General features: G+C 32.6%; 2 protein-coding genes across 2 annotated transcripts; both read left to right on the top strand.

Moving 5' to 3' along the window:
* The first annotated feature begins 3,548 nt into the window (after nucleotides 1-3,548).
* On the top strand, nucleotides 3,549-4,292 carry LOC105793698 (protein LATE FLOWERING). Its single transcript, XM_012622544.2, has one exon. The coding sequence runs from the start codon at nucleotides 3,618-3,620 to the stop codon at nucleotides 4,068-4,070; it is 453 nt and encodes a 150-aa protein (XP_012477998.1). The 5' UTR covers nucleotides 3,549-3,617; the 3' UTR covers nucleotides 4,071-4,292.
* Nucleotides 4,293-12,493: 8,201 nt separating this feature from the next.
* On the top strand, nucleotides 12,494-13,302 carry LOC105792342 (glycine-rich protein 23). Its single transcript, XM_052634316.1, has one exon. The coding sequence runs from the start codon at nucleotides 12,583-12,585 to the stop codon at nucleotides 13,120-13,122; it is 540 nt and encodes a 179-aa protein (XP_052490276.1). The 5' UTR covers nucleotides 12,494-12,582; the 3' UTR covers nucleotides 13,123-13,302.
* Nucleotides 13,303-24,965: the final 11,663 nt, after the last annotated feature.

Genomic DNA, 24,965 nt, shown 5'->3' with positions numbered 1-24,965 from the left:
TGACATTTTTTTTTTACTTTTGACTAAAATTAGAGATCTCTCTATAATTAGTTAAAACACTTTTTTTTCCGGTTTTTTGTAATATAAGTACCACCAATTTTCATTACCATCCAACACCCACCATAAGAACCACCAATCCTTGTCACCGCCCATCTCTTCTCCCCATCTCTATTGCTCCTCAGTTTAGTCATAAGAACCATGTTTCATCATAGGGGTGTACAATTGCGTTTTGACTGTTGTACGAATTAGTGTCGAAATACAACCAGACAAACTCCTGGTCGAATACTATCGGTAAATTGTAGGTGAAGTTGGAGCGAAAAACACGGGCAGTCATGTAAGGAACTACGAGTACCGTCGGATCTTGTGTAGCAGCTAGGGAGATGACAGATTTTTCAGTTCAAGGGAGTAACTTGAGTCCGATATCCCAAGTCTATTTTTTTATTACTGTTATAAGATAACTCGTTTTTTCACCGCAATTTAAGAGAATCTTCTCAGTTGGGACATAGTCAACACCTAAGACAAGGTGAAAGAGTAGCAACAAGGGAGACTAAAAAGGTAACAGGCTTGGGAAAGGATTAAGTAGCAACTGAGTTCTTCAAGGACTCAGTACGAGATCCAGGGGAAGGAAAAAAGATTCAATCTTTAAGAACAAATGAAAAAGACCAAAGGAAACTCGAAATTTCTTAATTAGAAAAGACCAAAGATATGAAAGATTTAGAGGGAAAACGAGAAGCTAGTTGAAGAACAATAATGAGAAAAAAGGAAAAAAAACAAAAGATAGGGGCTTTGAAATAAATTTCCCTCTAAGGCTAAAGCTTAACATAAATATTAATTGGGATAAATTTCAAAATTATACATAAACTTTAGTTTAATGTACAATTCTATACATGAATTGAAATATATATCATCAACTTTAATTCTGTGTAATTTTATACATAACATTTTAATTTGATTTATTCCTAACAAATTAGTAATATAATTATCAATCAAACATGTCCAAGGAATTAGATTTTTTTTATAATTACAAAACATGTAATTAATTACACTTTCTACCCATTGAAAGTCGTATCTTGCAGAAATCGTGTTCCACTTTGGGCAAATGAAATGCTCAAATATAAAATGGAGTAATATCATGATAGTCCCTGAAAACTTATCAAAATTTCAATATAGTCTATCCACTTTAAAATTTATCAGAATTTTGATATGGTCCCTCCACTTATAAATTTTATTTTCTAAATTAGAAAAGTACTAAAATTATAATAAGAATTTTAAAAATTAAAATATTGGAATACAATTACTTTAAAAATATAGGAATATAAAATTTACTAGTTAAAACCTATATGTTACTTTTAAACTTACAAAGTAGTTTTAATATTGGTATTCTTTTACTAATAATAAGAATTAAAAATTATAATTTTAAATTGGATGGACTATATTGAAAATTTGATATACATTCAAGGGTCATTTATGATATTATAATTTTGTAAATATTATTAGTAAAAATATCAATATTAAAACTATTTTGTAAGTTTAAAAGTAACATATAGGTTTCAATTTAAAAGTGCAAGTATAAATTTTAGATTCCCATATTTTAATTTTTAAATTCTTATAATAACTTGTAATTTAAATATTCTCCACTTTAAAATTTGGAGAATAAAATTCTTATAAAATTTAGATTCCCATATAATATATTATAGTTAGGGCCGAATGTAAAGGTAGTTGGTGGGTCTTGGTTCTGCAATTTTTCTTTATTATTAAATTTATATATACTAATATTATATTTTTATTTAAAATAAAAAATGGTTTAAAATGATGGAATCATAAATAAATTCACATATATATTTTAATTTCTCAAAATTTATAATTAAATTTTGATCTTAATTTCTTGAAATTTTTTATAGATTGGCCCTTGATTGGGGCCACAAAAAGAAAGTTCATATTCTAACTCTTGTTAAAATGAAATCAAAGTCCGTAAGAATTATGTTTATGGTCCATAAATAAAAAAGAAAACAAAAACTTTCTGATTTCTCTTTAGTTGAGAAAACGCAGAGGTAGGTAGGTATAAGGGTATTCATACAGTCGATTCAGTTATTAATCGAACTTTTTAATTCTTTAATCGTTAACTGAACTAAAATTTAATTATTCGATCGAATCGAATTAATTAATAATTGAATTTTTAAAAAAATATTAATTAATTTTAAATTGAATTAAATCAATTGATTAATGAATTAATTAAATTAAATTCATTTAATCAATTAATTCGATTTTAACTGAAATTTCGACTAGATGTAATAGGGGCAAATTGCATGGGATTGGCGGTGGAGAAACCGCACCAGTAGTGACTCACCTGACTGACTGGCAGTTTAAAGTCAGTTGATCCAAACAGCAGCAGAGAAAAAGGTTGAATATATTAATTAATGAGTAAGGGCACCCATGCCATGCACCCAGTGGTTCAGTTTCAGAGAATCAAGTGGGCTATACTGACTTTTATCCTTTAAGCCATTCAACACACTTCACAAACCTCATCTTCCAATATCTCTTCTGACACTCTGCTCTCCACCATGTGGATGTCTTCATAAAGCTCAAATGTAACCCAAAGTAGGATTTTTGATAATGTTTAAGTTTAAATATTGTAAATGAAAATGTTAATAATATTGAGAGAGGTTTTTTTTTTAATTCGATTCTAAATTTGGTTAAGAATAAAATGTAATTATCATGTAAAGATTTAGAATTTTATATGAGAATTAAACCTTTCGAAAGAGTCAAACAGTTTCAAATAAATAATTTTTGTACATTTCACCTGAATTTGTAGTAAATGCTAATGCATTTAGATGATAACTATGTTAGAAACTTGGTATTCATGGCACCAACCAAAATCCTTTTGGGTAAATAACACTTAACGTCACTAAATTATTAGTAAGTTTATATTTTGGTCACTTAACTTCAAAATGTTACAAATTAGTCGTTGAATTATTCAAAAATCTAGCTAGTAAGCTCCAAGCGATAATTCGACAATTATAGTAGATTAGTATCCACCAACGAGTATAAGAACATACCTTAGATCCAAGTCGATTTGACGCTCAGTGTTGAAAATTGAAAAAGAAAGGTAAGAAAAAGGAGAGCTTTCAATTAGTGCAGACATTGTGAACAAAAAAGGTTATACAGTAATGATTTTAATAATCCAATGACTTAAATGAAAACTTTCGAATAGTTTATAACCACTTTATAATTTTTAAAATTGAGTAACCAAAATATAAATTTACTAATAATTTAGTGAAGTTAAAGTGTAGTTTATCCGATTTCTTTTCCAAAACCCAAAAACATTTATTCCCACCAACGAACACACACTTGGCCTCAACATGCAGAAACGTCTTGGAGTATACTTTCTCCTCTCTTCAATTATTTATTTTTATCTCTTTGAGTTCCCATTTCCCAAGCCCATACAGTTCCCATGTACAGTCAAGCTCAAGCTGAAATCACTCCATTCAATAACTATATATACATATATATGTTCAGAGCCTTCACGTTCTCCAGTACTTACATTCATCTTCCATTCTTAATTCAATTACTTTCCCTTCACTTGCCATTTCTCCTTTTCAAAGCTCTAACTTCCATCAATGTTCACAGTCAGGGAAGACGCCCCAACAGCAAGGGTTTTCTCTTGTTTGTTCTGTTCCAGAAAGTTTTACAGCTCTCAAGCATTGGGTGGCCATCAAAATGCTCACAAGAAAGAAAGAACCGCTGCAAGGAAGGCTAAACAACGAGCACCCGAAAATGGATCAACAAGTAGCTTCTCGCCTCCTTGTGCACCACCACCAACAAGACGGTGTTTGGGGTTTTTGCATTCTCCGATGTATATAGCAACTCAAGTTGCTAACAGATTTGTATGGAATGGTGGTGGTGGCGATGGAAATCGGCACCTTCGATTTGAAGATGAACAGCCAAGTTGCTTGGATTGGCAGAGTGGCATACGGTGCAATGGAGGGTTGTTAGCAATGGAAGAGGTTAACAATGGAGTTGTTGATCATAAGGGCGATGATCAAAAGCTTGATCTATCTCTTCATTTATGAGCAAATTTTTTTTGTTGGGGTTTTTTGGTTTCAATTATTTTACTTTGTTTTAACAATAAAAAGAAAATATCATGACTTGATTCATTCTTTTGCAAAGTGGTGTGGAAGAGGTTGGAGACGAAAGGATATCACAAGTTACTTAGTCAATTTTTTAGATTTTTGCTTATAGGCCATAACAATTATAATGCTCTTATAAGAGTGAGTTGTGAGGGTGCGCTTGTATGCACGAAAATAAATCAATGAATTTTTCTTAATTTTGTCTACTTCGATTCTTTTTATTTTATTTTTACTTTTTAAAATAAAGAGTACCTCCCTCTATTTTAGTTATAATATATTTAGATTTTTTTTTTAAGATAGAAGGGTTAGTGTTTGATCGGACCGAGTAAAATTTTTTTTTAAGTTAATTTAGTTGATGAGTTTTATTTTATCATCTTAACTTGATCTGAAATTTTTTCGAATCGAGTCCAGTGAAATGATATTCAATTTGAGTCGAATTGAGTGAAATTGTTCGAGATAAATTAAAAAAATTAAATTTGTCAAATTAAAATATTATTACAATACAATTAATTCCATTTTAGAGCACATAAATTTGAAACCATATATATTTGAAAATTTTTCAAAGCAAAATAAGAGAAAAAACATATTTTAATATGATAAACTTTATTTTATTTAGTTCCCAAAATTATGATTTTAGAAAATTTTAATTTTTATATATTATTTAGAATTTTATTTTTTAAAATGTTTATATTTTTTAAATGTAAATTTTAGAAATTTTATAAATATTTTAGATTTTAAAATTTATTTCGAAATTTTGAAAATGATTTTGAAGTGAACTTTTGCAACTCGAACCAACTAACCATTGAAATTTTCACCAGACCGTGTTGATATTTGAAGTTAGGACACATGGCCGTGTCCCAATCCGCGTGTCTGACCGTGTCGGTATTTGAAATTGGGTCACATGGTCGTGTCGCTAGGCCGTGTAACTCTCTGAGCCCATGTGGTTCGTCTTGCACCTAAAATTAAAATGACACACGGCCGTGTGAGGTGATCGTGTGTGGCACACGGTTGTGCGATGGCTCGTGTCCCAAACCGTGTGCTCCCTTAATAACCCCTAAAATAAGCCTTTTCAAATACCATTTCTTAACCACCAAACCATACCATCTATAGCTACATTTACATGCTTAAATCACATTCAAAATCACCTAAAACATGTCAAGAATCATTCAACCTATAACCATTGTGCCTACATTAGATTTCACAACTCATTTACCTAAAACACGTCAATTTCAACATCATAAATTCATGACCAGAACATACATTACACACATATCATATAATAATTTCATTCTCAAATTATACCTAGCCTATTTCACATGATCAAAAGCACATTCAAATCACCAACAACATGCCAAATATTCATCTATTTTATGTCTAACCAATATGTCATTCAAAGGCATCACATTTCACACACCAAACTTAGTCCCATTTAACATCTCAAAGTCTTAATTTGAACCTATGCCAAAATAACTCATTCCAAAATATACCATCATACCATATAATATCTACTAACTATAGAGTATGCATAAGGGTTCATCCACTCATATTTGCACCTATTATTTACATGCCATCATCTATCATCATTAACCACAACAAGTTTGGCATAACTCAAAACAAGCCAAATCATTTGAATAACCTTTTAACCCTATCAGATGCTACTTATAACCATTAACCAAAACTACCAATATGGCGAATGGATAGTGTGATGATGCTCCGACGAGATTCCAATTGATTGAGCTTTCCGATAATCTACAAAATAAAGAAAACAACTATGTAAGCAATTAGTGCTTAGTAAGTTCGTATAAAAGAAACTTAAACTTACTGAACACATTAAGTTAAACAAACATACTTTCATCATGCCATATGTCAATTTTTCTTTCCTATACACATCACCTCATAAGGTTAGTAAGCATACATTACATGTAAATTCCAAGTAAATCATGTCATATACATAATAAGACTTTAGGCTTTATATATCATCCATCACATATATACCCATTACACATTCTTCTCATTTGAATCCACATAGTTAATAAATAATAAGTAAACATAACATCTATGAAACATAGCATATATTAAGAAATGAATTCCATGCATATTTCATCCATCACATGATTAATTCTCCTCCTTTTCATTTCATATATGCATATCCATCTTTTCATTTCATATGAACATTAGTAACATTAAGTTTAATACTTGTCTTTCCATTAACCTTTACTTACTCGTTGAACCATACAGAATTACATCGGATACTCGGGAATGCTCACACAAAGTGTGCCTTTTCATATAACCATAACCTTTCTAATAGTGCTCATACGAGCTATGAAATAGGTCTGCTCACACAAGCTATGGGTCGGGATGTTAGCTACACGATGCTGCTCACACGAGCTGTGGAGAATCCACAATAAATGCATGACCTCAGCCATCGGTAGGACATCCAGGACCAGCACCCGAAATCGTATAATCCCTAATGACATGTCATCTGTATCCTAAGAATTCTCAAGGTTCAAACGAGACCCTTTTTCTATATCAATCCTTTAACTCATTCCATTGCTTCATTCTATATTTATAATCCACATGATTCACATTTTTCACATTTTGCTATCAACTATGTTTCCATTACAACTCAATCCAAAATACTAAATAAAATGTATATTGATTCAATAATGGTTCAACCAAACTTACCTAGATTAGAATGGTTGCTAAAACGAAGTCGACAACTAGTTCGGAACCTTAGCTTTTTCCTCGATTTAAATCCAATTGTAACATTTCTTGATCTAAATAATAATTTTCATTCAATTAATAAAACTCCATCACTTAAATAATCAATTTTATTCAATTAAGTCCTTCCATAACCATTTTTACAAAATTACCCCAATAACTTGCAAATTTACCATTTTTAGCTAAAATCTAAGTTAGCCGATTTTCCCTAGGCTCATATTAGCCTATATTTTCCCCCATTTTATACATTATACATGGAACTTTTACTATTTCTCAAATAGGTCCCTAACATTAAAATCATTAAAAACTAGTTAAGAAAATATATTTTACAACCAAGCTTAATAATCTAACAATTAAATTCACAAACACACTTAAACCATTCATGATAAATCCCTAAATTTTTAACAGTTTTACGAATTGACCCCCGAGTTAGCTAGATTAAGCTACGAAGATTACAAAAACATAAAAATCATTGAAAACATAAAAAAATTTACGTACCATGCAAGTCAATTTAACCAAGGCTGAAAGCTTGGTTTTTCTTTCCATGGAGAATTGGTTTCCACCAATAAAAGGTAGAAGATGATAATTGTTTTTCTTATTTGTCTTATGTTATTTTATTTTGTTTAATTACAAAGTTAACCTTAAAACAACATATATTATAAACTAAAATGCATGCTTATAACCGTCTAACTAAAATTCTTTGCATATTGAAATATTTACGGATCTTGGTTTATAGAAACGAGGTCTTGATACCTCTTTTTTTAAAACCACTTGACTTTAAGGATATACCACTTCAACTTAACTATTCAATCAAATAATATAAATTATCATATAAAATTTTATTATAATACTATATTTAACTCATAAATATTAAATTGTAATATTTACAGACTCACTTGTTAGATTTGTGGCCCCAAAACCACTGTTTCGACACTACTGAAAAACAGGTTGTCACAGTAAAAGTCCAATCGTTATAGAATTTTAGTTGTTAAAAGACTTGAGGACTTATATGGCAATTAGCTAAAGGTTCAAAATGGTAATTAAACCATTTTGCTTTATGAATTAATGGATGATGAGGGAAGATTCCACTAATGTTGATTAAAAGTAGATTAGGCTAATTAAAGCATAGTTAAGTTAATTAATTTGGGTAATTAAGAATTTAATCATGGTATATAAAGCTTAAGTTAGTGGAATTGCTCATCTTCTCCACCTCCCCGAACTGCACCAACCTTGGAACCTAAATAAGAAAACCCTTTGAAAGCTTTTTACACCCGATAACTATTTGGTATGTGTTTTCAAGTCTTTTTCTTGTAATTTTTTTATTGATTTGAGGTCATGGGAGCTTGATTTAGCTAGCCCATGTACCAATTTGTAAAATTTTTAAAGTTTTTGAAAGTTTTAATTGTTTATTTCTTGAAGAACTAGGCTTGAAATTAGTAGATTTTAAGCTTAGAATATGAAAAGGACTAGAATCAAAATTTAATTTAGCTTGATTATTAACTTTGTTACATTAGGGACCAAATTGAATAAATGTAAAACTTGCTTTAAAATTATTTTAGAAATAAAAAGTATAAGGTCCCTAGTGAGAATAATTGAAATCAAATTTTAATCCGAGGCTAGAAATTGAAAGTTATGACTATCTCAAGTACAATGACTAAATTGAATAAATTATAAAATTTTAGGGATATCTAAAAATAAAATTATATAGGTTCATACATATTATAGCATAAAGTAGAAATATTTAGTATTTATTGATGATATAAATAATTATTTAGATCAAGAATTGGAGCGAAGTGGAACTGATCAAGGAAAAACTAAAATTACAGATTAGTCCTTGCAGTATCCACTTTACACATTTTGAGCAGGTAAGTTCATATATTCAAATTGAACTCTGTTTTATTTTATTTTATGTATGACATATACTTGAATTTATATATATTACAATTGAGTAGAATTAATGAATTTGGCACCTAGGTCTCGATATGGACTAATTTGTAAATTCATGTAACTATTATTTAAATGGAAATAGTCTTGAGTGCAAATATGATTATTGATTGATTATATGACTCAAAAATGAGAAATGAAATTATGTACAAGAAGTTGGTATTGTCAATTATACGAAAATGATGCTCGAATGAACTTAGTAAAAGGTTAGGATATATATGGCATACAATTAGGGTTATACACATGATTAATCAGGGATTTTACATGTTATTATGAGATATTGCATTTATTATAGATTCTAGAGTTATACGTATCGTAGGTTTAGCCCGAACGGAGTAACCTTGATATGATGTCAGCTTGTGTGAGCAACTCTATTATAATGCCAACTTGTGTAAGCAACCCTGATATACTGTTAACTTGTGTGAGTAACTTATTCCCGAGTATTCGAGTCTATTTTACTATAATTCCATCAGGCGATGGTCAATTGATTGGAAATGGAATTTAAAGCATAAAATGAATTGGTATTGATGACACTTGACATATATATTACTACATGATTCTATTTTAAATGTTGACATGATACTTATGATTCGAGAGCGTATCTAATGCATTCGATTTATAATGATGTTGTATGTAGAGATATGTCTTAACGTGCCAAGGAGAGTTAACTTGATTGCCAAATAGAATATTTAACTATGCCTTAGTGATCAATGTATGTTTTAGTTTCCATTTGAACTTACTAAACATTCTAAATGCTTACTTTAATTGTTACTTCCTTGTAGATTTGCATCCTGCTAAACCTTCGCACCGGACCAACGAAGAAGCACACACTATTCCATGACGGTAGTTATATGTTCATTTTGAATCTAGACTATGTGGCATAAACTTAAGGGTCCTGTCCTTGTATGCTTATGGTCATTTTGAGTTTAATGGCATTATTTGCCTACGGTAATGGTTAATGATTGATATACCATTTGGTGTTTAAGTTAATATTGCATATTTTGGTGAAGGTTAAATGATATTTGAATGATGATTATGCTTTGATTGGTTTGACATCTTAAACTATCAATTAGGTCATTGAGTTAGTCATGTGAATAATGCTTTAGGAGTGGTAAGTTGAATGATAAGCATGTTAGGTATGTTAGTATATGTTTTGATGAATTCATGTCATCTTTTGAATTGATAGTTTCCAATTAATAAAATGTTTATACTTGAGTTGAATTGGAAAACATTTGGATAGAAATGAGTGAATGCATATGTATTTGGCTAAATGAGAATGATTAGTTGGTAATGTATAAATTGGTAATTGAATGGTCTTATACTTGAGTTAGTTGTAAATTGGTTTGGTTTAATGATCTTATCTTTATAAAGATAGAATGAGAATAGTTTGGGAATGGTCACTTAAAACAGGTACAGAATGTGCATTTTGGCAAAAACAGTGGCAACGACGCAACGAGAAGTCTTTATCATCGCAATGTCATTCGATAGTGAGTGACATTGCAACATGGGTATGTATGATGTCGTGAGGTGATTCATTGTAAGGACAACGCCACGACAAGGAATCTGAGGTCGTGATATTGGCCCAAAACGTTTAAAAACCTTATACTTTAGTCTTGCTTGATATTCAGGTTAGCAAAAGAGCTTTCAGAAGCTCGAGTGAGACCAAAAAATGTTTGTGTATCATGTTTTGAATAATTTTTAATGTTGAATCACATGTTTAAGTGATTGAAAAGTATATGATTGCCCGTAATTACTCCAATATTAATCGTAACACTTGATAACTTAGACTCGACGATCGGGTCGTGTAAAGGGTGTTACAAATTTACCAACAAATTTATCCCAATCCCAGGTATTATACTCATTAACCATGTCACAAACTAAGGAAGTCTCATCCATTAGAGCCAGATCCATACAATGATTCCACAACGGCTCTAACTTTGCAATCTACACGTTTGCCTTGAAGTTAATTGATTTTCCATCATCAATGATCCAAAGCAACCCTTGTTTTAAATCATGTAAACTTTAGCAAGAAATAATCACATAAAATAGCAATTTGGTCTAATAGTGCTAGGCAAACAACCATCACCGGCTTTATATTTATCTCGCATAATCACACCCAATAAGCCTCCCTCTTATGGATTAAATTGAACCTCGACTTAATAAAAAAAGATTGGTTCTGTGGTTGTAGCAACTAATGCCTAAGCCCTTGCATTTAGAAGGCTGACAACATTTATCCCATTTTTAGCATGTGCTAGTTTTCGTTCACTGTTTTGGATCCCTAAATGAAGTTCTTAGCCAACTCCTTAATCTCTTGACAAATCTTAGCTAGAAGAAATACTATATGCAATAATTGGGTATAACAAGGATGACTCGCTTAGCTAGAGTAAGCCTTTTTGCCATAGAAAGCAGTTTCACATCCCAACCATTTAATTTTCCCCTCACTTTATCAATGACACATTGAAAAGTGGAAAAGGACAATGTTCAACATGCCTCAAATTTTTGTATTTCTTGTTAAAATTTCGTAACAAAAGATTGAGTTAGTTTGAATCATCGTTCATCAATAGATTATGTTCATTGTTATGTTTTGTATTGACTGTAATATTGGATAATAAAAAGGGCTATCAATTCTTAATTTATTACATGTTGCCTTTGGACAAACCAAAATAATAATAAAAATATTTTTATCCAAATCCCACCTAAAATGGATTGGACAAGTCACTCAACTAGATCTGTTCAAAGACCAAACTACCCACTTAAGCTCGAAGTTATGCACAAAATATGGAAAGATTTGGAGAAGAGTATATAACCTGAAAGATGGCTTCGACACAACAATTAGGCCTATTTAAAATATGAGTGGGGCTTGGACTCCAACATTCGAAACCTAAGCCCGAGCCTGGTCTTGACTTGTATAGAGCAGTAATTAAAGCTTTTGTTAGACACCGATTTGACATGAGTTCAAATTGTGTTACCCCCATCCTTCTAAGGTGTTTATGTTAAAAATTTTAATAAAAGAGAAAACATATAAAATTAATAAATATTAAATTAAAATAATACAATGAAAAAAATTAAAATAATAATATAAGTGGATCTAGAACAAGTTTAGGTTGATCATGTATAGAGGTGAAGCCAACGAAGGGGCCTTTCCTTCCCTTGACCAAATGGGAAAATATTATTAGTAGTCCCTCTAAAGTATTAATTATTAATTTTAAGTCTTTTAGTGATTCAAATAAATGAAAATTTGTATTTTTGGTCCCTGCTAAAAATTAATTATAAAATCTAAGCCCTTTTAGAATAAAAGTTTTAGTTTTGCCCCCTCAAAATTTTAAAATTTTATATCGATTCCCTAAACAAAATTTCTAAATTCATCCGTAAGCATATACCATGATACAAACAAACTTGAGCAAGAATAAATAAAATATGTTAATACGATAGTATATTACTCTTCACCATCAACACCTCTACACCCAACCCATACAGCTAAAACTCAACTCTAACATTTAAATCTTGAGAAATGCATGCATTAATAGACATTCGAAAACCCATGCCGAAACCTCATAAAAATATTTGTTCAAACCCCTATTAATCATATTTTTACAGTAGGTCTTGGAAATTTAAGACATCAATGTCCTTTGCCTGCATTTAAGCTCCATTCAATGCTCACAACTGTCCACCCCTTTCTTTTTTAGCCTTTAAAAGCTGATCTCTAACAGTCCAACACAGACCAGATATACTTAGAACCAACACACCAGAAATTAGATTAGATTAGATTGTGTAATAGATATAGAGAGACATGGCAAAGTGGAGTTCATCGTTGCTTGTTCTTCTTGCATTAGTTGTGGTTCACGCTAGTGCAAGAAATGTTCCCACAACGACTACTACAATGGCTGCTGACGCCGTGCCTAGTGCTGCATCTGCGTCCGTTGGTGACCAAAAGAACTTCCTTACTTACGGTGGTGCAGGGGGCTTCGCTGGCATTGGCTCAAATGGCATGCCATTTGGTGGTGGTGGGGTTCTTGGTGGGGTTACTCCCTTTGGTGGTGTAGGTGGACTTGGTGGTGGTGGTTTGGGTGGACTTGGAGGAACCGGAGGATTCGGTGGACTTGGAGGAACCGGTGGAGTCGGTGGACTTGGAGGTACCGGTGGAGTCGGTGGACTTGGAGGTACCGGTGGAGTCGATGGACTTGGAGGAACCGGTGGAGTCGGTGGATTTGGTGGTGCTGGTGGTGGTGTAGGTGGTGGAGTAGGAGGTGCTGTTGGCGGTGGAGTTGGAGGTGGAGCAGGAGCAGGAGCTGGTGGTGGCGGTGGCGCTGGTTTACTTCCTTCCCCATGAAATATCCTTAATGCATGGGAGCTTTACCAAAAATAGTTTACTCCGAAATCGTCTTCTTTGTTTAGTTATGTTTTGTTTTGTTAATGTTTTTTCTAAAAAAAACAAAATTAATGTTTGTTCTTCCTAGTTCTTGATTTCGTGGGTCTAAATCCTATGTCCGCATGAAACAGATTTAACTTATCTGCGTTTAGCCTTTTATTTTTGTGCCAAAGTCACCCAATTATTACCATTAAATTATTCTCATCAACTTTTTTTCTTAAAAAAATTACAATTAAAACTCAATTGTCCAAATATATCTACACTTACATTAAAATCCTCAACATAGAAATCGAACTTAAGACACAGATTCCAACACAATTATTATCATAAGATTGTTTGCAGATTTTTGAGACATTTATATATTTATGTTAACACTTTACTTTTAAGTTAATCAATGTGACATTAGTTTTTAAAAAATTAATGTGACGTTAAAAAGCAGAAATAAATTTTCTCCTGTTTCTTTATTTGCTAGTAAAAGCTCTCATGCAAGAGAAATGATTTCGTTCAGGATTTCTCTTTCTGAAATTTTTTTAAAGTGAGTGGGGACTCAAATTTTTGAATAATAAAAGTATTATATTTAGGGTGTTATGTTCGATTTAGTCTTGGGTTTTGTCTTCCCATCTTAAGGAGAGTCTAAAAAAACTCATGGAGTTTAATAAGAGAACTTAATCTATCAAAGAAACGTTTCTTTTAACATTTTTGGCCTTGGTGAGGTTCGAACCCATACCCTTAAATGGCCTGGATGGATTCAAAACCATCAAGGACAAATGCTAAACATTCCTTTGGTTGTGAGGCGCTCCACAAACTTCGTGAACCTTTTTACGCTCTCTTCGAAATCGAGAGGTCTAAGAGAAAACCAAGCATAGATCCCTAGGAACAATACCTCTATTGAGGGTCTAAGATCAACTTAGAAAACCACCTCCCCTCTACATATATGTCATCGTATAATCTTTTTCATTTAAATTACATACATAATCATGTTTCTTTAAAAACTATGAGAAATTATTTTATAGACCATTTGCATTACATCGTCCATAGTCCCTGCCTAATTAAAAGAAGACACATCATCTTTAATTTGGAAGTTTAGTCTAAATGCATGTATGATATGAAAAGAAAAAAAAATGTGTTCTCTTTTAATTGGACGGGACCATAAATAATGTGGTGGAGAGGATCCATAAAATAATTTTTTACCAACTATTTATAATTTATTGCACATAATAATTAAATAATAACAATATATTTTAATAAATACTCATTAGTGATTCTAAAAACATTTTTAAGAATCTAATTAAATGATAAAAAAAAAAACAATATAATGCAATCATTTTATTTTTTCGTACAAGACGGATCAGGAACATGTGAAAAGTTAAGAAGAAAGCATGCATGCGAGGTTATTGTGATGGCAGGGTAAAGTTTTTCATTAATGAGGATGACCTACTATGAGCTAGGCTGTCAGCCAAACCTGAAATCAAATTTACTAAGGGTTCTGGCCTGGTGACCAAATTTATTAATGGGGGGGCTGAACCAGTGGTGCAAAAGCTAGCCAGCCATGACTGGTTTACGTCTTTACCTACTGCCCATGCAAACCAGGCTTCATTAGCTTTTAGGTTTTCATTTAATTTAGGGTTTTGCTTTTACAGCAGGTAGTGTACAGACAAAAGATCTTTAATCAGTATGGATATTACAGCAAAAAGAAAAACACAGTTTCATTTGTACATGTAGTAAAGCTAACTGCAATGAGTATTCGATTTTCGACCACTTCAGCAACATCATCATCATCAAGGTAGCAGATGACAGACATCGCTATAGAAGCTTCTTCCTAGTTATTGTCGGAATATCAGTCATATAAGAAGAGAGCAAAGGTTACGTATACACACAGACAGTACTAGTACTCTTATCTATTCAGTTGCACAAAGCACACCAGTTTCACGAAGCCGCTGTGTCTCATTTAATACCGAAAGTATAGATTTCGATGGTTAAATTTATAATTATATTAATAAAAATATATAAATAATATTAATGTTGAAATTAATTATCTAAACTCGCTTTTGAAATTAGATAAAATTAAATTGCCTTTGAAATGGTAAAGTTGGAACAACAAAGATCATGGTTTTCAAGGTTAAAGTCTCATGATTTTTATTATATGTTTTTTTCTAAATTTATTAAAATATAAGAGACATGAAGACCCTCAATTATAATATTTCTTGCTTTATAAAATGAATATATTTTTTTTGATAATTTTATAATTCAATTGTACCTCGATTGATTGGTAACATCAAATTCAATTAGACACTTAATAATAATATGGGTAAACTACCCCGTTAGTTATTCTAAAATTAGGTCGTTCCTATCATGGTCACTCCAAAAAAAATGTTAATTTGGCCCCATCATTAAAGAAATTTATCAAATTGATCACTCCATTGTTAAATTTAATGGAACGCTCTCCGTTCCTATTAATGACGACGTTAAGGGATGCTTCTTGTTTCTTCCTATTGTCCTTGTTTTCCTTCTCCTTTCTTCTCCTTACCTATGGTCATTGCTTTTCACCGTCACTATTGAGATTGTTCGACGTCTTCTCCGATGTTAGTCAATCCAAAACCACCAAAATGAAACTCAAAGCCTCCTCTTCAAACCCATAGGGTTAGATTTCTAAAAAATAAAAAGATCTCTCAAAAATTGTGAGGTCACTTCAAAGTTTTAGAATTTAATTTCATGGTCCAATCTCCTATTCTTGTAATTGATATGCCTTAATTTTGAGATGATTTTCTACTTTTGAGTTTATTTGTGGTGGTTCAAAGAAAACAACGACAATATCTTTAAGGGAGGCAATAGCTAAGATTCCTAAATTAGAAGGGAGAAGATGAAGAAAAGAGAGGAGGAGAGAGGGGAAATAAGTAAAAAAGAAAAAGGAAAAAGGTAAAACAAGAAATTGAAAAATAAAAACAATGAAAAAGATGGATTTAACAATTTAGAGGTCATTTTAATTAATTTTTTAATAGCGATAAATAAAAAAAAATTAGATGAGCCAAATATAAAACAGCCTAATTTGAATAAAAAATATAAAATATTGCAGAACCAATCGTATTTGTCGAAACCATTTTTTTTTTGTAAAACGGTATCGTCGACTTTAATTTTGAAAACGAAAACGAACATGGGAGTCGCCACCAATCCTTTTTGATGCGGTGTGATCGGGTCACTTCAGAACATGGCTATTTTTAATAAACGGTTCGATTTATTAAAATAACGCTTTTTGGTCTATGAAATTCAGAAAGACGGGTTTGGGAGTCGGTTACGTACGAGGAAGGATTAGCACTCTCGTAATACCCAAAATTGGTACCTAGTTGATTATTTAATGTCTTAGTGTTGAGAATGGAAAATTTGAAGAGATTAAAAAAAAGATCCTTTGTTGAAATGCTGAGAATTTTCGAAAAAGGGGTATTTTTCACGTTAATCGAGAAAGAGAATTATGTCCCGTAAGTTAGGACACAATATCTTGAATTCTCGATACGAAAATAAACACCGAAAAGTTTATTTATTAAGAGGTATTTGATCCTCTCGGTTTTAGGAAGAAATCGTACTCCGTAAGTTAAAATACAATTTTTCCTAATTCCCGAGATTATTTTAAAAGAAAAATTTTACTTTTAAAAACGTTCGTTTATTTAGATTTATCAAGAAAATCGAAACTCCGTAAGTTAGAATATAACCTTTCGAATTTTGAAGTATGTAATATTAAAAGGATTTTATGCATCGGGTAAAGATTTGATGTGAATTTACAAGAGCAATGAAATAACACAAAGTGATAATACTGAACAAAATATTAAGATGATAGTTAATAATAAAATAAAATACTATGATGACAATGTCGGTAATCAAATTGCAACAACAAAATAAATTAAATAACGTAAAATAAAATGAAAGTAAGAACTACACAATAGTAATAAAAATGTAACATGAGGATCTAATGATTTAAAGAAAAGATAAATTAACAAAATATAAAAACGAGTAAACTACTAACACAAGACACAAATAAAAAACAATCTAAAATTTTAATAAAAGAGGTTGATTATATAATAGTAAATAAATAGTAAATGCAAATGATAGGTAAGAAGTAAATACATAAAGTAATGAAAATAGAAACAGTATATAAAATTTAATATAAATAATGATAAAAAACTTAAAATAAGTAAATAATAAAAGACATAATAAAATAAATATATTTAAAATATTTGGATGAATATAAAAATAAAAGAGAAATATAATAATGCAAAACTTTTTAATTTAATAATGTGATAAAAATAATAAATAAATAAATAAAAGAAAAATAATAGTAATAATAAAAAAAACTAATTAGTTTAATAATAATAAAAATAGCAATAGAAAAGGACTAAATTGAAAATAAAACACAATTTTAGGGGAGAAATCGGGAATAAAATGAGGGAGAGGGCCCAATTGAAAGGTGCGCATAACTCAGAGGGACCAAATGGGGAAATATCCCCGCCCTCTGAAACGCGCCGTTTGGCGCGGGATAGAAATGAAACAAAAATAAAATTACGCGGCTAAATTCAAAGAAAAAGAAAAGAAAGAAAAAGGACCAAATTGCAAACTATCGCAAAAACGAAGGGACTGCGCGTAAATATCCTGTCGAAGCAAAACACGCGGATCTTTCCCCTGGGTTGGGTCGATGCACGGGTAAAAGGATATTAAGGCCAAAACGGCGTTGTTTTGACCAATGGGGTTAAAGCCCAAAACAGCGCTGTTTCAACCATAAAAACCAAATTTTTTTTCTAAAATTTTCATTTCTCCTCTTCCACTAAAAAAACAAATCAGAAATCCTCTCCCCCTCTCTCAAAATTTCTAGAAGTCGGCCAGCCTCCGGCGTCGGACCACCGTGGCGGCTGCCGGTGGCCGATGATGGCGCCGCCGTCCACGATGGTCGAAAAATCACCCGAACCCCTTTTTAATCCTTTTTTTTAGCCATAAAAAGATCTAAAGGGCGAAAGCCTAAAAAGGAAACAAAGTAAAAGAAAAACAAAGAATCCGACCACCCCTTTTTGAAGCCCAAATCCGACGACAGCGAAAGGACCACCGACGGCAAGACTGCGGGCCAATTCAGGTGAGTCTTCTCCTTCCCTCTTTTGTTATTTCTTATTTATTGTATAAAAAAGGGATAAATAAATAAATAAATAAAATGGATAGAAAAAAAATACGAATCAGTAATGAAAAAAAGTCACCTTTGAAATTTGTTTTTCTGTTTTTATTTTTCAATCTCGTAAAAAAAAGAGAGAGATTACAAGCATTAGATTTAGTCTTTTTATAGCCGATTTGAACAACTCTCTATTTCTATTGTTTTTTTTTTTTGCGATTTGTTTTCTTCTCTCTGTGTGTTGTCTTGTCTTGCAGATGTCAGGAGAGCTGGTGGTGGTGGCAGAGGTGTGCGACGCGTGGAGGTGACGTGTGGCGGTCAAGGGCTGCACCTAGGTGCGGCGCACCTAGGGTTTTTTTTTTGCTGAAAGCTTGTTAAGTTTTGTAGGCCGGTTGGGCTAGGGTTTAATTGTATTTGGGCTACTTTTGGTTTTGGGCTGGTGATGGACTTTTGAGATATTTTGGTTTTATTTTTGTCTGATTTGAGTGTGTTGGGCCCAGGTAAAATTGGGCTCGTACAATATTTAAAAAAATTGATCCGAATAAAACCGTTATCATCAAAATAAATCATCAATACTCAAGGTAAATCAACAGATTGAGAAAAATATAATGTCGGTAATGACAATATATCGCAAAGAAAAAGAAATAGAAAAATAAAGTACACACAGATTTTATGTAGAAACCCTTTCAGGAAAAAACCACGGGCAGAGAAGAAGAAAATTCACTATGTCGAATTCGAATTAATTACAAGAGGAGTGGACTATACCTATTTATAGGCTTGTAAACCTTATTCTAATAGGAGTGAAACTCCTTATTCTAATAATATCAAATAGATGGAGTTTAATAAGGTTTAAAAAACCTTATTCTAAAATAAAATAAAAGAAGTATAATTCTATAGGGATTTTACTTTTATTTTATTTTACCACAGTATTTAATTTAAATAAGATTTTGGGTCACTTAACTCTAACAATCTCCACCTTGACACAAATTCTTAATGAACAAGTTCTTCATCATGAACTCTAAACGAACAAGTTTCTCCACCTCTTCCATAAAACCCCTTAAGGGTTTATTTTCAACAATGAACACCAACCAAGTCTAAGCAGTGCTAAAACTTGGTTATAGGAAGTGACTTAGTCATCATATCTGCAGGATTTTCATGAGTACTAATTTTGCTCACAATAATATCACCACGAGTAATAATATCACGAACAAAATGATACCGAACATCAATGTGTTTTGTTCTCTCATGAAACATTTGATCTTTTGTAATGAAGATGGCACTCTGACTGTCACAAAATACTGTATTGATTTGAAGGTCTTCATTGAGTTCACTAAAGAGTCCCTTCAACCAAATAGCTTCTTTACAAGCCTCAGTAATCGCCATGTACTCAGCTTCAGTGGTAGACAAAGAGACTGTAGTTTGCAAAGTGGCTTTCCAATTGATTGCACAACCTTCGATTGTAAAGACATAACCTGTGAGAGATCTTCTTCTATCGAGGTCTCCAGCAAAATCAGCATCAACATACCTAATGACTCCATCTCTAGTTCTTCCAAACTGTAAGCAAACATCGGTAGTACCTCGTAAGTATCTTAAAACCCACTAAATTGCTTTCCAATGTTCTTTACCGGGATTTGCCATGTATCCGCTAACTGCACTAACTGCATATGATAAATCTGGACGTGAACAAACCATGGCATACATGAGAGATCCTACTGCACTAGAGTATGGAACATGTGACATATACTCAATCTCATCATCTGATTATGGAGACAAAGCCGATGAAAGTCTGAAATGGGCTGCTAAAGGAGTACTAACAGGCTTAGCATTCTGCATATTGAATCTGCAAAGAACTTTCTCAATGTATCCCTTTTAACTTAGGTACAATTTACTTACTTTTCTATATCTGAGAATCTCCATACCAAGTATCTTCTTTGCTGGTCCCAATTCTTTCATCTCAAATTCTTCATTTAGTTGGGCTTTGACCTTTCTTATCTCTCTTTTATCTTTTGCTGCTATCAACATGTCATCAACATAAAGGAGTAGATACACAAAAGAACCATCATTGTTTTTCTTAAAGTAAACACAACTGTCAAAGCTACTTCTTTTAAAATCATGAGAAGTCATAAAGGAATCAAACCTCTTATACCACTGTCTTGGTGACTGTTTTAAACCGTAAAGGGACTTTTTCAGCAAGTAAACATAGTCCTCTTTTTCTGAGACTGTAAAACCCTCTGGTTGTTGCATGTAAATATCCTCCTCAAGTTCTCCATGCAAAAATGCAGTTTTTACATCTAACTGCTCAAGCTCCAAATCATGCATGGCCACAATACCAAGCAAAGCTCGAATTGAACTATGCGTCACAACTGGAGAGAACACATCTGTAAAGTCCACTCCTGGAATTTGACTGTAACCCTTTGCAACAAGCATTACTTTATATCTGGGTTCTTCAACTCTTGGAGTCCCTTCTTTCTTCTTAAACACCCATTTACAACGAACAACCTTTTTACCTTTAGGAAGTTTCACAAGATCCCATGTTTTATTTTTGTGTAGTGATTTCATCTCCTCTTGCATAGCAAACATCCACTTTTCTAAGTCTTCACAACTAACTGCCTCAGAATAATTAGATGGCTCTTGGTTCGTATCTATATCTTCAGCCACATTTAAAGCATAAGCAATTAGATCAACCTTTGCATACTTCTTTGGAGGTTTAATTTCTCTTCTAATTCTATTTTTGGCAATAGAGTATTGTGGCGAAGAAGCAACTCTATTTTGAATTTTTGTACTGGCTTTAGTAGTCGATTCTGTTGTAGATTCCAGATTAATCTGATGCTCCACCTGCTTTTGATTTTCTTTATTGGAAGAGTCTTTAAGAGATAAGTTAGGTAGCATAGCAGTTTCATCAAAAATAACATCTCTGCTAATCATAACTTTTCTATTTTCAGGACACCATAACTTATACCCTTTTACACCAGCTTTATAACCAAGAAAAACACATTTAATAGATCTTGGTTCCAATTTTCCATTATCAACATGAGCATATGCAGGACAACCAAAAATCTTTAAATCAGAATAGTCAGCAGGATTACCAGACCATACCTCTCGTGGAGTCTTTTTCTCAATGGCAACGGATGGAGATCGGTTGATCAAAAAACATGCAGTAGAGGCTGCTTCGGCCCAAAATGACTTTGGTAAGTTGGTATTTGACAACATACATCGAACCTTCTCTATGATCGTTCTGTTCATTCGTTCTGCAACCGTTTTGCTGTGGAGTATGACAAACTGTCAAGTGTCTCGCGATCCCTTCTGACTTGCACAATTTATTAAACTCATCAGAACAAAACTCTAAGCCATTGTCTGTGCGGAGGTATTTTATTTGCTATCCTGTCTGTTTTTCAATCATGGTTTTCCAAGACTTAAATGCAGAAAACACATCGCTTTTCTGCTTCAGGAAGAACGCCCACACTTTTCTGGAAAAATCATCAATAAAAGTTAGCATATAATTAGCTCCACCTCTCGAAGGCACTCTGGATGGCCCTCAGAGATCAGAATGAATATACTCTAATGTTTCCTTCGTGTTATGTATTCCTTTGGTGAATCGAACTCTCTTTTGCTTCCCAAAAATGCAGTGCTCACAGAACTTCAGTTTGCAAATTCCTTGCCCATCAAGAAGTCCTCTTTTGCTCAATTCTGCCATACCATTCTCACTCATATGCCCTAGGCGCATATGCCAAAGTTTAGTAATATCATCGTCTGACAAGGAAGAGGATGAGACAGTTGCATCACCAGTAACAGTAGAACCCTGCAAAACATATAACTTGACAGTCTTTCTCTGCCCTTTCATCACAATGAGGGAACCTTTGGAAATCTTCAAAACCCCACTTTCAGCTGTGTATTTATACCCTTTTGAATCAAGAGTACTCAACGAAATTAAATTTCTCTTTAATTTTGGAACATGTCGTACGTCACTGAGCGTTCTGACAACTCCATCAAACATCTTAACTCTAATTGTTCCAACACCTGCAATTCTACATGAAGCATTATTTCCTATCAACACAATACCTTCAGACACTATTTCGTAAGTTGTAAACCAATCCCGATTGGGACTCATGTGGAAGGTACAACCTGAATCAAGGATCCACTCCTCGCTCGCTTTGGAATTGTTGACAGAAGCGACTAGAAGTTCACCATCGCTGTAATCTTCTACAACATTAGCTTTACCAGAATTTTCTAGTTGTTTTCCATTTTGATTCGCAGCCTCCCTTTTGATCTTATTCTGTAGCTTATAGCACTTATATTTAATGTGCCCTTTCTTCTTGCAAAAGTTACAAGTTTTACCTCTGTTTGAAGACTTCGATTTACCTTTAGATTTACTGCGAGGATTTCGTTCCTGTGTCATTCCACGATCATCATCAGCATTCCGATCTTGTCTCCCACGAACAATAAGACCTTCTCCCTGAGAGTTGGTTTTAACCACAAGATGCTTCATCTTATCATACGAGGTTAAAGAATCATAAACCTCATCAACTGTGAGAGACTCGCAGCTATATAAAATCGTATCTCTAAAGGTTGAATAAGACGGGGGCAATGAACAAAGTAGAATCAACCCTAGATCTTCCTTATCATACTGAACCTCCATGGCATCCAAGTTTAAGAGAACTTCTTTAAACACTGTTAAGTGTTTGTGCACAGATGCACCTTCCTCCAAACGATGAGCATAAAGACGCTGCTTCATATGCAGCTTGCTAGTTAGAGTTTTTGACATACATATTTGTTCCAACCTCTTCCATAATCCAGCGACAGTCTTCTCCTTCATCACATCCTGCAAAATTTCGTTAGACAAATGCAGATGTAATTGTGTTAACGCCTTTCGATCCTTGCGCTTCTTCTCTTCCTCCGTCAATGTTGAAGGCATCTTATCTACCCCAAGCAGGGCTTCCTCTAAGTCCATCTGTGCAAGAACTGCATGCATCTTTATCTGCCACAACGCAAATCTGGTGTTGCGATCCAACAGCGAAATTTCGTACTTCAAAGACGTCATGACCGTGATTTGAGATGAACAACCCGGAAGCTCTGATACCAATTGGAGAAAAATATAATGTCGGTAATGACAATATATCACAAAGAAAAAGAAATAAAAAAATAAAGTACACACAGATTTTACGTGGAAACCCTTTCGGGAAAAAACCACGGGCAGAGGAGAAAAAAATTCACTATGTCGAATTTGAATTAATTACAAGAGGAGTAGACTATACCTATTTATAGGCTTGTAAACCTTATTCTAATAGGAGTGAATCTCCTTATTCTAATAATATCAAATAGATGGAGTTTAATAAGGTTTAAAAAACCTTATTCTAAAATAAAAAAAAGTATAATTCTATAGGGATTTTACTTTTATTTTATTTTACCACAGTATTTAATTTAAATAAGGATTTGAGTCACTTAATTCTAACACAGATGATATGGGCGTTTGCCATATTTGCCTCAAATATAATAGGTTAAATTCTACTATTAGTCTATGTACTTTGTGAAAGTTATGGATTCAGTCTCTATACTTTAATTTGAACAATTTTAGTCTTTTACTTTTCGAATTGGTCAATTTTAGTCTATCAGTTTTGAAATTTTAGTCATAACTCAAATAATAGGAGTTGAATTCGTTTGGTTAAATTCAATTACTAGTCTTGTACTATGTCTAGGGTTCTAAATTTAGTCCATATTCTCCAATTGGGTTATTTTAAGTACTTTTCAATTTTGAAATTTCGTCTTGATGCAAATGACATTTGTTAATTCATTAATTAGATTTTTAGTGTGTAATATATAAAAATAACAAGTTAACATGGCATTACACATGAAAATATGCTTGACGTATTAAATTTTGAAAATAGCAGAACTTAATGAATTAATAACTATCGTTTGGTGATGACTTAAATTTTAAAATTAAAAATTACGAGGATTAAAAATGACCAAATTAAAGTACAGGATTAAATGCACAACTTTCACAAAGTATGGAGACTAATAGGAGAGTTTAACCAATATAATATCAACTAATCACCTCAAATGCCAAAAGATCTATATTAATATAAAATTTTTACAGCTTTGGAAACATTGTAATTCCTTTAACCAACTTTATCGTTTTGTTCTCTTTTTGGTACTTGCTTTAAATTATCTGATTTTGCTTTAGGAAAAATATCCAAAAGAAAATATATTGCCTTATAAACCTCTTAATTTTTTTCAACTTTCACATATACAGATATACTTCCATTATATATAGCTACAACAATGAAGAATTAAAACAAATACAAAACTAGAAAAAAGAACATGAACAAATTTTGTAATAACATTATCTTCTTCGTGCTTGTTCAAGTAATAGTCATAGCTCTGTTAATAGCTTCATCAAGTTCTGAACCTATTAAAGGCCACCATGATGATATCAACAGCCTTATTCCGTATTTCAAGACATGGCATGTCCATACTATCAACGGACTGAGCAACGGTAAGATGCTGTTAGTTCATTGTAAGTCTAAGGACAATGATTTGGGCATCCATAATCTCACTGCCGGTGCTGAATTTAGTTGGCAATTCAAGCTAAGTGTCACTGGAAGAACACTTTTCTGGTGCTACATGGCTTACGACAACTTTCATGCTGCGCTCAATGTATTTTGGG

Source organism: Gossypium raimondii, chromosome 8 (genome assembly GCF_025698545.1).
Source record: "Gossypium raimondii isolate GPD5lz chromosome 8, ASM2569854v1, whole genome shotgun sequence".
In the NCBI taxonomy this organism is placed as follows: domain Eukaryota; kingdom Viridiplantae; phylum Streptophyta; class Magnoliopsida; order Malvales; family Malvaceae; genus Gossypium; species Gossypium raimondii.
Note: the sequence above shows the minus strand (reverse complement) of the source record. Positions and strands in the feature narration are given on the sequence as shown.